The sequence below is a fragment of the Mobula birostris genome, chromosome 7, assembly GCF_030028105.1.
Source record: "Mobula birostris isolate sMobBir1 chromosome 7, sMobBir1.hap1, whole genome shotgun sequence".
NCBI lineage: Eukaryota > Metazoa > Chordata > Chondrichthyes > Myliobatiformes > Myliobatidae > Mobula > Mobula birostris.
In genome coordinates this window covers 106,665,626-106,682,911 of record NC_092376.1, presented here as the reverse complement: position 1 = coordinate 106,682,911, position 17,286 = coordinate 106,665,626, and the positions used below count along the sequence as shown (strand labels likewise).

Here is a 17,286-nt window from a genome sequence, read left to right as displayed (position 1 = left end):
ATCAAGAAATAATAGCAACATTAGAAAATAATAATGCCTGGGGAGAAATATATCATTGTCAATATTGGAGGAGATAGACTTTGTGGAACATGTTGCTGCTTGCTACCGAAAGGTGGATCCAGAGCATAGTCTAGCAGTGAGTGATTCTCTTGCAGGTTTTTCTTGTGTTGGAATTTGGTAATGTTTAATACTTCAAGTCCAGTTCACTGGTTTATTGGTGAGATCGATAGCAGGGAAACTGAGTGGCCTCAGATGTAGTACAGACTAGGTCACACGCCATAGGGTCATCTCAGCCACCTAGGACAGGAGACATGGTGGCCTCCATGCTGGATTGTGGGTTGGCCCCTCACATTGCTGGTGCCCTTAAGTGTTCTTTTGGTGGAAGACAAGCTGGATTGCATTTGTCTGTGGACAGATGTAGGCTTGTTCTTGCTGACAACATCCCATGCACCATCAGTCTACATGACATGACACTCAGGGTCTTGCGCTACATTATATATCTTCTTTTGTGTGGCTGTATGCTTACTACTATATGTGTCTTGTGCAATATACGACTGTTTGTACTGTTGTGACTGTGATCGAAGTCACCAGGCAGACACTGAAGCTGGTGATATAGGTGTCTTTATTCAGCACAACAAGCAGATATCTTTCTGAAGACACCCTTGAGAGGCTCACAAATTCAACGGTACATCACATTTTTATACACTTAAGAGAAAGTTAACAGTAGGTGATCCAATAGAATCTCAATAGTTACAATGACATTGTTTACTTTAATACTTTGGGTTGATAAGTGGTTCCTTTGAGATACACAGTGGAAGCACATTGTAATTAATATGACACCTCCGAAGGTCCAAACACCTTTGGGAGAAACTGTATTTGTACAAATATCTTAAAACCTTTTGACAACAGAGAGCCTGACACCCAAAATTAATGTTGTTAGGCTTGTCGCTGAGTACACAGATATAGTAAGTACACAAAAACTATTTGATTGCCTCTGCTTGTGACCATGTTTGATATACCAAGTGACAACATTCATCTGGTCTGCCAACTTGAACTCAAGGTTCACAATGGTCCAAGTAACTTAGCCATCTTGCCTGGTTTGATGAAAGCAAATTAACACAGCCCCATTGTTTTAATGTTTGGCTCTTGCACGTGCAATCCCTTAGTCTGTGGAGCAGTCTGAGCTTTTAACTTCAAGTTACTGCTTGCAATTTACAAAAAGAAAATGAAGGCTAATTGCAAGCTTCCTGAACTTATATATATTTACAATAAGAACTGAAGCCTGGTTCTTTGAATTAATATCTGATATATTCATATAACTGTAGAATACAGTACTGTATTTTGCACCAAGGCCCTGGAGTAATGCTGTTTCGCTTGACTGTATTCATGGATATTCATGTATGGTTGAATAACAACTAAACTTGAACATGAACTTAAAGATGTAAATAGGGGCCAGTTGGGTCATCAAAATGAATGGTATCAAAGAATGAACAAATAATTATCTTCCCTGAGCCTGTGATATATTCTGTGGGTAAATGTTAGTAGCATCACCACATAAAATAGTGGTCAGGACTCTGAGAACACGCCAGGTGTTATTGAATAATTTAACAATTTGTCTACAATACTGATATCCAAATACCAAAATATCATAGTAATTCCACACTCACCTGATCATCATTTCAAAGACCAATCTACAACTTTTGTTGAGACATAGATTCGTATTGACAATATCAATACATATTGTGATAATATATATATTTTTTCAAAAGGCAGAAGGATTTCAATGAATGTTGTTATGGCACAATGTAAAAAATGTTGAATCATAGTTTCACCAGGTGGGGGCTCCAAATATCCATTATTTCAGACAAAAATTTACTTTACTAGGAGGTTAATGAACACTACATTGCAGTCATCAGCAACTAAGGCCAGGTTTCATATCCACCAATTTCCTTCCATCAGCACCCCCTCCTCGCATCCCCCCCCCACCCCCCGCAACCTGACCAGGCATAGTGGGGAGAACAAATATATTGTTAAAGCTATGATCAAGGCTGCTCCACAACCAGAGTTAATATTTCAGTTCCATGACTTATCATTAGAAATCAGTCTGAAAAGTTGACACTCTTTCTCCCTCCATAGATGCTGCCTGACATACTCCAATATTACTGTTTTATCTCAGATTTCCAGCATCAGCAGTATTTTGCTTTTCTTAGTTGGTGGCTCTTTCACTGACAAAAGGCAACTTGTTTCATGTCAACCATTAGAAAGCTAATAGTGATTTACTTATTGTTAACCGGAAAACAGGTGGAGACAGTAATTCATTAAAATATTTGCTCTGGAGAAAGAGGATATCAGTTTTTTTTTCCCCCAACACATCATCGGAAGGTCTGTAGGCAATTTAAGCAAAGGCAAGCTATTCCATCTGCTTTATGCTGTCCTGTCTCAGAAATGTCAGAAGAAAAATAATAAATAATGGGTAGATATTGCCAAATAATAACTATTACACTACTGGTAAATAATCCAAGTGAATCCTAGGCACTGAATTTAAAGGATAAGCCATCTGTTGTTGTTCTCCATACCATGTACATCATTAAAGCTGAAGGAGAGAATGTGTATCATCCTAATGTTTTTGAATACAGGACAGTACTGTATTGTTATACTCAGGTTCTTTGGATATGGACCAATCTATTTCTTTCATGATCATAATAGTGGGAAAATAACTCTATCCTTGATATGTAGATACGAAGATACTGGATAGATGGCCTATTTGATTATGCTCCAAGTGGACTGCAGTTAATTGTAATTCCAGTAATTATTAACCAACCTTATCCCAGAAGAATGATTATACTACAGAACAAATTAAACTACACTGAGTAATCAATAAGGTTCAAATCAGTTCAAACCTTGAAATATTAGGTTGTCATTCAATTCCTGGGAAATTTTCTATTGCTCAGTATCAACAGAGATATGAAATCCTGAAAGGCTCCAGAGGTGGAGGATCAATGGAAGTAGAGAGAGAGATACTTTATTGATTCCAAATGAAATTACAGTGTCACGGTAGCATTGCAATCATTAAATATGTAATACTAAGATACATTTCTTTTAGATTAAGAGATTTGGAGCAAATGGAATGGTGGTACAGGTGAGTCATTGTCTAAATGAACAAGAGTCAAGGCCATGAATGGAAATTGCACAGGATGGACAACAGACTGTTTGTATTATGTCACTTACGTGACCCCAATTTAATTTTCCCTTTAACTGTTGTATATATCAAGGATTTATGCTGTGGGAAGGTTGCAGCACAAACAGGATAGAAAGCATTGTGCTCTGAGAACAGATTGTCAATGATGCCATATCTACATTGATAAGATCAGATATTTCCACTGATCTTCCACTTCTGATTGGGAACAAAGAGGACAACACTCAATGCACATATCCTGGGTCAAAGTCACTGGCTAAGACAGTAAGAGATAGATTGAGGCTGAAGCAAGAGGGGATTCCATTGTTGACTGAACCTTCCAAGTTTGTTTTCCAAATATAATTGCCATTTCAACATGAATATGAGCCTTGTGCTCCTTGTGGACAACTGGTAAAGCTACAGGTTTTAACAAATTTCAGAAATCTTAGTTGGAATTATGTCTGCCAGCTCACACACGCTATTGCATAAAGGAGCATCACCTATGTCCCCAATGACTGTTACCAAATTTTACAGATGCACAATAGAAAGCATATTATCCAGATGCAAACCAATTGGTATGGGAACTGCTCTGTCCAAGAACACAACAAATTGAAGAGTTGAGAACACAGCCCAGTCCATCAAGCAAGCCAGCCAGCATCCCCTCCATTGACTCTGTCCACACTTCCAGTTTCACCGGGAAAGTAACAAGCATAATCAAAGACCCCTCCCAGCCCTGTAATTCTTTTTTCTCCCCTTTCACATTGGCGAGGTTCCAAAGTTTGAGCACATAACATTAGGCTCAAGGACAGTTTCTATCCTATTTTTCCCAGATTCTTGAACGGACCTCTCATTGTGGTCCTTGCATGATCAGAATGTACTTGCGTATGGCATGATTGATCTGGATGGCATGCAAACAGAAGCTTTTCACTATATCTTGGTGCTTGTGGTGATGATAATGATAACAAATCAAAATCACCATGGTGACCAAGCTATATTGAGGTGGTTTGAATTTGATCAGAGGTAATGCATGTGGCATTTGGTGAATGTGCTGCAGGTCATTTTTTTCTATCTTGCCATTTCATCCCAAGCAGACAAAGCCTCTAAAGCTTACACATCAGATGGTCAAAGAGTCAGCTCTCTCAGCAATGGTGAAGCAGAGGTGGGTGTTTGTCTGATGGAAGGTTTTGATAATAACAGCAACACACACAAAATACTGGAGGAACTCAGCAAGCCAGCCAGCATCTATGGAAAAGAGTAAGCAATCAACCTTTCTGGCCGAGACTCCAGTCATCAGGACTGGAGAAAAAAAGATGAGAAGTCAGAGAAAGAAGGTGGGGGAAGAGCAGGAGGAAATACAAGGTAATAGGTGATAGGTGAAACCGGGAGAGGGGAGGGGTGAAGTAAAGAGCTGGGAAGTGACTGGTGAAAGAGATACAGGGCTGGAGAAGAGAAAATCTGAAGGCAGAGGACAGAAGGCTATGGAAGAAAGGGAAGAGGGAGGGGCACCAGAGGGAGATGCTGGACAGATAAGGAGATATGGTGAGGGATGGTGAGGGAGGGAAATGGGAATGGTGAATGAAGGAGTGGGGGGCATTAATGGAAGTTTGAGAAATTGACGTTCATGCCTTCAGGTTGGAGGCTACCCAGACAGAATATAAGGTGTTGCTCCTCCAATCTGAGTGTGGCCTCATCACGGCAGTAGGGGAGACAATGGAGTGACTTGTCAGAATGGGAATTGGAAGTGGAATTAAAATAGTTGGCCACTAGGAGATCCCACTTTTTCTGGTGGATGGAGCGTAGGTTCTTGACAAAGTGGTCTCCCAATCTATGTCGGATCTCCCTGATATACAGGAGGCTGCACCAGGGGCACCGGATATAGTAAATGACCCCAACAGACTCAGAGGTGAAGTGTCACCTCACCTGCAAGGACTGTTTGGGGCCCTAAATGCTAGAAAGGGAGGAGGTGCAAGGATAAGTGCTAGGAGGGAGATTAATGGGGAGGGACAAATGGACAAGAGAGTCGCACAGGGTGCAATCTCCATTGAAAGCAGAAAGGGCTGGGAGAGGACCAAAAGATGTGCCTGGTGGTGGAATCCTGTTGGAGATGGCAATGAGTTCTCATGTTTCTCTCCAGTCCTGATGAAGGATCTCGGCCCGAAACATCGACTATTTACTCTTTTCCATAGGTGCTGCCTGGCCTCCTGAGTTCATCCAGCATTTTGTGTGTGTGTTGCTTGGATTTCCAGCATCAGCAGATTTTCTCTTGTTTTTGATAATAACAACTAGTTTAGTGCACATTTGCTGTCAATTTTCTACATGTTGTTTGATTGGGTAATCTGATATTGCTGCTGTTAGTTGGGACAGATTTTGGAACTAACAAGAAAAAGGGACATAAACATAAAACATCATCCAGTGCAAATGTGATTAACAGAAGGTATACCAGTCCATCAATGGAAGCAAAGATCCCTTCCCAAAGGTATGAAGCACCCTTTTAACTCCTTCTATCTTAGTTATGGTCTTTAGTTCAGGTAGGGGGAATCTTTTTTCTCCAAATTAGAATGGTGTGTGAATTGAAAGGCAGCTTACAAGAGTTTGATATTTCCATATTCTTTTTGCACTTAACCAAGTAGGTGAAAGAGTTCATGAATCCTTGTTTGTTTGGTTCACTGTACTGAATAGATAATAAAGTTGCCATAAATAGTACATCACAGAAAGAGAAATGGTTGTCAAATATGGTTTGTCAATATCTCTGAGGATCTAACCTGGTCCCAACATATCGATGTAGTTATAAAGAAGGCAAGACAGCAGCTATACTTTCTTAGGAGTTTGAAAAGATTTGGCATGTCGACAAATACACTCAAAAACTTCAACAGATGTACCATGGAGAGCATTCTGACAGGCTGCATCACTGTTTGGTATGGGGTTGGGGGCTACTGCACAGGACCGAGAGAAGCTGCAGAAGGTTGTAAATCTAGTCAGCTCCATCTTGGGTACTAGGCTATAAAGTACCCAGGACATCTTCAGGGTGTGGTGTCTCAAAAAGGCAGCGTCCTTTATTAAGGATCTCCAGCACCCAGGGCATGCCCTTTTCTCACTGTTACCATCAGGTAGGAGATACAGAAGCCTGAAGACACACACTCAGTGATTCAGGAACAGCTTCTTCCCCTCTGCCATCTGATTCTTAAATGGACATTGAACCCTTGGACACTGCCTCACTTTTTTTTAATACACAGTATTTCTGGTTTTTGCACTTTTTTAATCTATTCAATATACGTATACTGTTATTATTTATTATTTTTTTTTCTCTTCTATATTATGTATAGCATTGAACTGCTGCTGCTAAGTTAACAAATTTCATGTTATACGCCAGTGATAGTAAACCTGATTCTAATATATTCTGATTCTCTGATTGGCAAAATGCATTGTCTGGGATGGTGCTAGATCCTGTCACAAATTAGCCATCCAGGCAAATGAAGAGAATTCCTTCAGACATGTGATTTGTATCTTCTAGGAGGCATGAAGGACTTTGGGAGTCAGGAACATCTAGTCACATTCTGTTCAATTAGTCATGGCAATGATATAACTAAATAGTTAACAGTTTCATAGTTTGCTGCATTTCGAATAAGTTAAAACTAATTTCAAAATGGAAACACTACCAAGGAACTTGAAGACCTGCTGACATTCCTCTCAAATTCTTGCACTCTTTGAATTTTTCATCATCCACTCCTTGCATCTTCCATAATTTCTTTGGTTTTGGGAGGTAACTTGATGTAAGCATTCCAGACACGCAGTGTGTGATCCCAGGATGCAGTAATGTACTGAAAAATGAGCATGGTGCTGTTAGCATGGAACGTTCCTTGAGGTGCTGAAAATTACAAACCACTTTGATGGTGTGAATTGGACTAAATGGCAATTGGTCGATAACTAAATGTGTCCAATTTATGCTAATTACTAATCGAAAAGAGAAAGTGACTTGCTTTTACACAACAGATGTCATGATCCGGGACGCTATGATACGACCTGCTAAGGTGCTGACTGACTAAAAGCATTTTCAAAATTACACCCTTTTTGTCCCTGTAATAATGTTCTTTCCAATTATACATCTAGTTCTATTTTGGGAGTTCTATTTGAATTTGATACCACCGTATTTTCAAACAATGAATGCAGATCATAAAGAGTTGGCCTTTCTTCTAGCTTTATACCAACCATGTTGCCCTGTCCAATGGCTATTGATGCTCCAATCAGTGAAAATAACTTTTTTCAGCCTACTGTCAATAACACCCGTAACTGAAAACACTATTAAATTACCCCTATAAGTGAAGTCAAGTCAAGTCAAGTTACTTTTTATTGTCATTTCAACCATAACTGCTGGTACAGAACATAGTAAAAATGAGACAACATTTTCCAGGACCATGGTGCTACATGAAACAATACAAAAACTACACTGAACTACGTAAGAAAAAACACAAAAAACTACACTAGACTACAGCTCTATCCAGGACTGCATAAAGTGTACAAAACAATGCAGGCACTACAATAAATAATAAACAAGACAGCAGGCACAGTAGAGGGTATAGCAGGATGATGTCAGGCCAGGCTCTGGGTATTGAGGAGTCTGATGGCTTGGGGGAAGAAACTGTTACATACTGTCAGAAGTTGTGACATTCTAATAAATCTCCTTACCCTTCGAGCCCTCCAGAATGTGTGGTACTTTGAGCTGGCCACAACATTCCAGCTCTAGCCTAACAGGTCCTGCATAACATGAGTGTTTTTGTATTCTATGCCTCTGTTTATAATACGTACCAAGGATTTCGTAACATCTTCATCAACCTGTTTTACTTTTAAATATATATGTCGGTTTAATCATACCTCTTAAAATTATTCCTTCATTGTTCAATCCATTTACAAATCTTAGGTCATCTGAAACTTTGAAACTCAGACTTTTAATTTTATCAAAAATGGTCTTAGCCTAGTCATATACGTTTTTAAAAATGTAATAACAACTTTACATTATTCTTTGTTTTTCATCTTTCAGCCACAATGAAAATGTCTTTTTAATTCTAATCGGTTTCAGTTTGTTACATCTGAAAGGAAACATGGACAACATCAATAATACATTCCTCACCAACACTGCGCGTTAATCAAAACTGGATAGGAAGTGCCATTTGCTAACGCAAGTTATTTTAGATAACAATCTATTATATTTTGCATTACTACCTCTATATGTTTCCCCTCCACCAATGTTAGTGATTTGCACTTGTTAGCTGATTTCTGGTCATCCGGTGTGAAAGTAGGACATTCAGCCCACTACATCCATACTGACTAGTGTGCACCAATCCACACTGATCTTGTCTCCCAGCACTAGGCCCATACTCTCCTCTGCCTCAGTGATTCAAGTGCTCATCTAAAGGCTTCTTAAATATTGTCAAATACTCTGCTTCCACCATTCTCAGACAGTGCATTCAAGGTATTCACCACTCTCTGTATGACAATGGTTTCCTAATATCTACCTGAATCTTTTCCCCCTTAAACTAAATCTGTCTTCAAGGTTTATCTACCTTTGACAGAGGAAATGTTTTTGCAATCTATTATATCTATATCTTTCTTAACCTGCTCTGCTACAGTGATAATAGATCCATTTTCTCCAATCTCTCCTCAAAAGTGAAACACTTCATTCCAGCAACATCCTAGTTAACCTTTGTATTCTTTTTGGCACTAATAGAACTTTCCTAACGTGTGGTGTCTAGAATTGCATTCAGTACTCCAACTGATGTCAAACCAAAGTCGTATAAAATTTGAGCATAATATTGCTGTTTTTCATTTTTTAACTTAGTGACTTGACTAATAGCCAGTGTGCTAATATGCCTTCCTTGATTTTGAATGATTATTACAATTCACTATAGCACTACTCAGGAATATTTGATTAAACAGTGCAGAAGAAGTTTAATAAACTTTGTCAAAATCATATTGCAGCTGATCTGGAAGTGCTAGATAGCTCCAACTGTAAAAGTACTTCATTCCCAGTGCTAACATACTCTACTGATGAAAAGAAAATGCTCTAGAAGACAAAAAGAGTCATAGTATTGTTGCAGAAGGAGCTGAGTTACCTGGCTTCTTTCAGGGATGTGGATGATGGAACAGATTGAATCAGTGTGTCCAATATTTCTCTGCACTTCTATAAATGTTTCAGGGTCATAAACACTGAGGAGATATTTAAGAACGTTATTAAGCAGAGTGGTGAAGAAACTACAAGTAAATCAAAAGGATAGTTTTCAATAAGCTTGTTAAAAAGCTACTTTTTTTTAAAAGGCTACCATAAAATAAATGTAAAAATTCAGCTGATTCACCAATACCACTCATTCTTTCCTGGTCTGGCCTGTAAGTGACTACAGACCTAGATGTAGACTCTAGAGCAGTTAAGTGTTAGTCTGGCTAAAAGAAAACACTTTGGGTGTCACATACAGGAATAGCCACTAACGGGAGAGAGATGAATATGAGAAGTATGCCACTAGCCGGAAATAGAGAAACATTGCCAAAAGGACTATATAGTAGCTCTGAAAGGAGGGAGGGATGAGGCAATGGAGAGATCCAAAATCAATAATGAGAATTTTAAACATCATCAGGTCAAGAGTTGATATACCCTATGCGAAGTATATACTTCATTTTATGCTTTTGTTCATCTGGGAATTAAAAAAATTCTTACCAGATTCTAACTTGGTAATGTGTACGTTCAGGTAGACATGACCAGTTCAAGCCAGAGAGAAAAAAAAGGCACAGAAGTCACAGGGGGAAAAAGCCATTAGTAAGTTGCAGGCTGAGAAGAAATGGACAAATTGAAATGAGCAGAAATTTTAAAACTTGTTATATCTCCCCCACTGCTTGATATTAGCAAATATAGACACACTTCATAATCACATTAAAAATGGCATGCAACCATTTGCAATACCCCATACATGCGCTGGTTTTTTCACGCCAGTCACGTACCATGCTCAGCAACCCCATCAGTCCATCCATCCTCCCACACTGTCAAGACTCACCTCATTCTTTCTTGAATCCCAGCTATAATACAGCCATTGACCTGATCAATGCAAAGACAATTAACTGCTCGGTGTGTGACCAAGAGCTGCTCACATTGGGTTCCATCTTCACTCTGTCACAAATAAAGATTCCGCTAAATGTTGGGAAACACACAACTGCTGTACGGAATGTTAATAATGCTATTGCAATTCAGTACAGTTGTATCAGGGTGCTGCCTGGATTAGAAGGGAGGGAACATTAACTCAGACCACAACAGGCCTCCATCGGGCATTTTCGTGCCTTACAAGGTGCAGATTGGAAGCCTGTGTGGGGCGCCACTCCTCGTACAGACACTAGAGCAATGTGTGATTAAGTGCCTTGCTCAAGGACACAAACACGCTGCCACAGCTGTGGCTTGAACTAGCGACCTTCAGATCACTAGACGAACGCCTTAACCACTTGGCCATGTGGCCAGCACGGAATTAGAGGTCACGACTTATGAGCAGTTGCTTACTTCTGGAGCAATTAAGGCTGATGGGAGACCTAATAGAAGTTTAGAAAATTATGGGCGGCATGGAATGAACAACAGTTAGTTCCTTCAGGCTGTCACCACTGCAGTGGTAGTGGGGACAAGCTCCCACTATCTTTTAAATGCTCCCAATAGCATGCACCACAAATAGCCTTTGACAACCAAGTCCAACTCCAGGACTTCATGTGTGGCTTAGCTATTAAGCCCAGTGGAACAGTTTCTACTGACAGGAGAAGGGGCAAAGGCGGGTTATTGGTGCCTTAAAACCAGTTGGTTCAGGCAGACGGGGCTCACTGGCCATGGTTAACAGCTCACCTAGGAGAGGGAAGACACTGATCTCAAACCTCTGCTGCCTTGTGACTATACACACTCATGGGGTAAACTTCAGGAGTAAACTGTGAGGAAAAATCCAGAGCTGGAGTCCCTGAGGCAGTACTACGTTGAGTTCAGCAATGACTGACAACTCCTGCAACGCTGCTGGTGCTAAACTGTATTGGTGTCTGCAGTTCCTCTGTATTTATCAGCTGCATGGAGAGGAGGTGCCTGCTGCATGGACAACAGCATGCTTTCCATATTGTATTGCCCTGGCTTACTTGCGAACTAGCTTTCATATCACAACATCCATGGTCGATCCAGACCTATTAAAGGCTTCAGAGAATGAGCAGACAGCTGGTATCTTTTTCCCAGGGTTGAAATATCTAATACTACCAGGCAAGCATTTAAGGTGAGAAGGTGAAAGTTTAGAGGCAATGTGCAGGGTTTTACACAGAAAGTGACAGGTGTCTGGTTATGAAGGCAGATACTCCAGAGGTGTTTTAAATGGCTCTTGAACAGGCACATGAATATGCAGAGAATGGAGGGATATGGACAGTCTATTGGCATCATTAGCTTAATTAGTTTAGCATAGCATGGTGGGCTGAGGGCCGCTTCCTGTGCTGCAGTTTTATATGTTCCCGACATGCATTTCATTGGTAGCCCACAGTAGTTTGCCCATGTAATGCCTGTATATTGCATAGTAATGTGGTCTGCCTATTTGCTCATTCTGATGCATCAGCCTGTGTCAGAAGACAGTGGTTTTGACCTCCATTTCAGTGCGTAATTCCTGCCTGACATTTCACTGCAGTACCGAGGGAGTGTTATATTACAGGAATCACTTGGATGGGGTGGCAGTTTAGAAATAGCAATGGACTTTTCTTTCTGTTGTATTTATTCACAAAGCCACATTATTACAGCAGACAATAAAATATAGAACATAGAGCAGCACAGCACAGTACAGGCCCTTCAACCCACAATGCTGTGCCAATATCTGAACCTCCTCTAAAATCAATCTAGCAATTGAATAATCTGGATAACTACCCATGTGGTGTTTTTGGGACCTAACTGTGCGCAGATTGGTTATTTTTTCTCTACAGAATGGTAATTACTCTTCTAATACACATCATCATCTGTAAAGTGCTTTGTATTGCGCGGAGGAAACGCACTTATAAAAATGCAGCTTTTTACCTCAGCAACAGAACATCTCTTGAACTACTATGGACTTATCTCTGATTGTATTTTTTTCCCCACTAATGCATTGATTTGCATTGTTTTTTTCTCTTCACTGTCTAGTATAACTTACCTGTTGTATTCTGTCTGAAACTACATGTCTGTGATACTGCTGCAAGCATATTCAACTGGTTTGGCCATACCATTGTCCCCTGTGAGGCACTTACCCAGATCCGGATAGTCCCATCCTCTGAACCACTCAGCCACTTATTTAAGAGGGAATGCCACAAGATGGAAGTGATGTCAGCCTCGTGACCTTGAAGAACACTCACCAGTTTCATCTCACTTGTGATGGGGCTGAAGTGGCGAATGTAGACCATCCCATCACTTGAAGAATAGGCAAATTCATTCCTAACAAACAGTAAGGGGTTCTGAATGAATCCTCTTCCCAACAGCCAACACATATTTTGTTCATTATCAATCAAACTGATAATTAATAACCAACAAGAATAAATCAGGTTACTTTGTGAGGGGGCCTTGGTATAAATTACTTGGCAAAGAAAAATTTAGTGAACCCAGAAGCTTCAACATATTGGTGGTACATTAGTGCGGCTACCGGATTACCACCACTCATCTCCAGTGGCCCAAGTTCAATCCCAACCTCAGGTGTTGTATGTGTGAAGTTCCGCACCCTCTCTCTGTGACTGTGTGAGATTTCTTTGGATACACTTGTTTCCCTTTACATGCCAATGATACGTAGGTTGGTTTGTTGAAGAAGTTTTGGCATCCCATGACTAAGAACTGATAGATGAAGAGCTGATGCAATTGGAAGAGGAAAGGATAACAATCGAAACCGAATGAGTAATGATAAAGTACGACTTTAATTTTGAAAGGGTATGTCGGTTTAGGGGATATTTGCAGGATGGTTTGAGTCCTTACAAAGAACTGTATGATAGAAAAATGCACGAGGCTCAGCAGTTAAGCAAGCCTTCCACATCAGCCACAGAAGGCGATGAACCTCGACCTTCGACATCGAGGCGGGCAGTCATAGGAGAAGATGAGCCGCCTGCTCTAATGGAAATAGATGACGATGAGATGACACCCCAGTGTCCCACCACCCCAACCCCCGGAACACGGACAGATACCAATTCGCAGAAAACGCAGCAGTAGCTGGGAGGCACATAGCACATCTTTAAGAAAAAAGCCGAAATAAACAAGCTAATTAATTAGGTGTCGCCCGACATGTAATTGTCAGCCCAGATCAGAGGCGATGCGATCGGCAATCGGCACTGATCTGGGCCGACAATTACGTGTCGGGCGACGCCTAATTAATTAGCTTGTTTATTTCGGCTTTTTTCTTAAAGATGTACTGTGTGCCTCCTGGCTACCGCTGGACCCCTGCATGCTTCGCGGATCAGTATCAGTCGGCAGCCCGGAGGGTGGGGGCCACTGCACCAGCCAAACTCCGACAACTCAGCCTAACACACCACCTCGGTGCTGTCCCAATTCCGGTAAGTGATACTACACTGTACATACATTACTTCTACTTTATATAGGCTGTGTATTTTTATGTATTATTTGGTATGATTTGGCAGCTTCATAGCTTAAAGGTTACTGGAGAGAGTGTTTTTGCCAACAGCCCTTGTGTGAGATTTTCTGCCAAGAGCACTTGCGTGAGATTTTCCCTTCGGAGAACAGTACTGGCAATGATTGTGGAAAAGTATTTCTACTTTATATAGGCTGTGTATTTATCATATCATTCCTGCTTTTACTATATGTTACTGTTAGTTTAGGTTTTATGTGTTATTTGGTATGATCTGGTAGGTTATTTCTGGGTCTGCGAACGCTCACAAAATTTTCCCATATAAATAAATGGTAATTGCTTCTTCGCTTTACAACATTTCGGCTTACAACCATTTCATAGGAACGCTCTACCTTCGGATGGTGGGGGAAACCTGTATCTCAGAATCCTCTGGCAAGGCACTTTCTGGGCTCCATATTACCATTATGGTATCGATGCATATAATGTGTCTTCATAATCTATTCTTGAACTAGCAACACACAAGCAGTGCTGAAGCTTACTCTAATGGAAATTGTGTCATATTTCAGGACCATACCAAGCCTTGACTGATGAAGGTCTTTGTTCTGATAACTTTAAGGAATCTGCAGTATGAGGCATTTATTTATTTATTGAGCTACAGAGCAGAATAAGTCTTTCAGCAATCCTAGTCTAATCATGGGACAATTTACAATGACCAATCAACCTACCAACTGGTAAGTCTTTGCACTGTGGGAGGAAACTGGAGCACCTAGGAGATACCCATGTGGTCACATGGAGATCGTACAAATTCCTTACTGGCATTGGTGGGAATTGAACCCTGGATGCTGGTACTGTGAAGCGTTGTGCCAACCACTATGCTATCATGCTGCCCCTAGTATTATATGTGAAAGATTCACAATGAAAAGGCACTCAAGGCTTCACACTGAAGAAGAGCAGCCAAAGGTCCAGGAGTTTTAGGGTTTGATTAAAAATACAACCTATATTTATCCATGAGGCAAAAGGAGAAAATCTAAGGGCAAGTGTAAATTTGATCTGCAAGGTCATTGGAGAGGAATGGGCACAGGTGACAATGAAGAAAAAGTACTCTTAAAATAGGAGAAGATGTGGGACTGCAACACCATCTTAAATTGAAGCAAGACCTTTACTTTTCAGTCAGGTAGTTCCATCATGGATCATGGATAATAGAGATAGATGGGGTTTGGTAGCTAATGAATGAAGGCCAAAATCAATGTTTTGAGACCTTCTAAAGTTTAACTGAAGGAAATTTCTGTTCAATGTCAGATATATTGTGAGACAATATATAGGACTAGGTTGAAGGGACAGTTTGGCATGAACTCAGTGAGCTGAGGGCCTGTTCCTGTGTTGTTGAGATCTACGACTCTATGAAAAATTAAACGTACATTGATCTTTGACAGGGTCTTTGCAAGACTGATGAGAAATCGCTCGCAGTCTTCACGCAGCATTGTACTGCTACCACTAGGTAACAATTTCACAACATATGTCAATGATAATCAACCGGATTCTGAACTAAAGATTAAGCCATTTATAATTGAGCAGTCCTTAAAACCTGCTTTTAATTTTCTTTGAATATTTTCACTTATTAATTGCATAAATGATGGTGAAATTATCTATTTGGATAGCTAAGGTCCATGAAAATCGATATTGAGTGACCATTGGGGGAAGTGTGGAGACTGGGCAACTCGCTGAGAGTTGTCTGTTAATGAAACTGCATTTGGAAGGGCTTCAGTCAGTGCAATGCCTGAGCAGGGAGTCTGGCACCAGGAGTAAAGAATAAAAAGATTGCTCAGTATCAAGCTTAAGAGTGTTTTTTTTCCAAACCAATTTAGTTGTGTATGCACAGTGAAATTGGTTGCAATAAATCCTTTATCACTTTTTGACAGACTTTGCTCATTTATTGGAGTCTGTCATGTGAATCCCATTACCTGTTAATCATTTGTTTGCTAATAACACAAACTGCAACTTGGAATCCATAGCAACCAGATGAATACTTACTACTGTGTATACTCTGGGATTCAAGCGGTGGCCTGGCAATAGACAGGCTTCTAGTTTCAAATTGCTTTTCAATACGTAAGATATCTACTATTTTAATTTTTGTTTACCCAAGATTAGTTGCTTATATACCTCCAGTCACTGTCTTTGTCAAAGTTTAGTTCTCAAGAGGTTAGTCCCTGCCCTTTATGTTTCCCTTTGAGAGGCTGGGATGGAAAGAGGGATAGAGTGAGGGAGGTGGATGGATAAATTCCAGGAAAACGGGTTGGGATCAACACCTGAATGAGGAGGTGATTTCAACCTTTTGAAAGAGGGTGACTACAAACAGAGGTCCTATGTTTTATGACCATTGTTATTCACAGAGAAAGGCAAAGAGATTACAATAGGGGAATGAGTATATTATGCCCATCTCTCAGGTCTAAGTTTAATAACATGTTCAGCCCTTACACTTATAGAGTCATACACACAGAAACAGGCTCTTCAGTTCATTGCACCCATGTTGACCATCAAACACAACTTCTACATCAATCTCATGTTTCTTCTTGCATCCCCATCAACTCCTTAATTCCCTAATATCCAAAGTTCAAAGTACAATTATCAAAATATGTAAATGTTATGTAACCTGGAGATTCATCTCCTAACAGGCAGCCATGAAAAACAAATATACCCAGAAGATCTGTATCTATTTATATATAAGACTGTCGTGCACTCAATGTGCAGAGAATAAAAAACACATCATGCCCTTAAAAACATAGAAACATAGAAAACCTACAGCACAATACCGGCCATTCGGCCCACAATGCTGTGCCAAACATGTACTTACTTTAGAAATTACCTCGGACTACTCATAGACCTCAATTTTTCTAAGCTCCATGTACCTATCTGGGAGTCTCTTAAAAGACCCTATCATATCTGCCTCCACCACCATTGCCAGCAGCCCATTCCACATACTCACCACTCTCTGTGTAAAAAAACTTACCCTTGACATCTCCTCTGTACCTGCTTCCAAGCACATTAGAACTGTGCCCACTCGGTTAGCCATTTCAGCCCCGGGAAAAAGTCTCTGACTATCCACACAATCAATGCTTCTCATCATCATATACACCCCTATCCTCCTCCGCTCCAAGGAGAAAAGGCCGAGTTCACTCAACCTATTCTCATGAGGCATGCTCCCCAATCCAGGAAACATCCTTGTAAATCTCCTCTGCACCCTTTCTGTGGTTTCCACATCCTTCCTGCAGTGAGGTGACTAGAACTGAGCACAGTACTTCAAGTAGGATCTCACCAGGGTCTTATATAGTTGTAACATTATCTCTCTGCTCTTAAACTCAATCCCTCGGTTGATGAAGGCCAATGCACCATATGCCTTCTTAACCACAGAGTCAACCTGCACAGCAGCTTTGAGTGTCCTATGGACACGGAACCCAAGATCCCGCTGATCCTCCACACTGCCAAGAGTCTTACCATTAATACTACATTCTGCCATCATATTTGACCTACCAAAATGAA

At 40.5% G+C, this 17,286-nt stretch overlaps 1 protein-coding gene across 5 annotated transcripts in view; it reads right to left on the bottom strand.

Moving 5' to 3' along the window:
• Positions 1–5,380: 5,380 nt before the first annotated feature.
• Positions 5,381–17,286, bottom strand: part of LOC140200785 (uncharacterized) — a 59,739-nt gene continuing 47,833 nt past the window's right edge. For 3 of the 5 annotated variants that reach the window (XM_072264387.1, XM_072264390.1, XM_072264391.1), the window contains 4 exons: positions 12,434–12,617; positions 10,213–10,325; positions 9,283–9,376; positions 5,381–6,993 (listed from right to left, as the gene is read on the bottom strand). In XM_072264387.1, coding sequence (XP_072120488.1) covers positions 6,892–6,993; positions 9,283–9,376; positions 10,213–10,325; positions 12,434–12,617 — 493 coding nt within the window. In that variant the 3' untranslated portion in view covers positions 5,381–6,891. Of the gene's footprint in view, positions 6,994–8,182; positions 8,260–9,282; positions 9,377–10,212; positions 10,326–12,433; positions 12,618–17,286 lie in introns of those variants that run through there. The other 2 variants (XM_072264389.1, XM_072264388.1) reach the window with 2 other exon arrangements.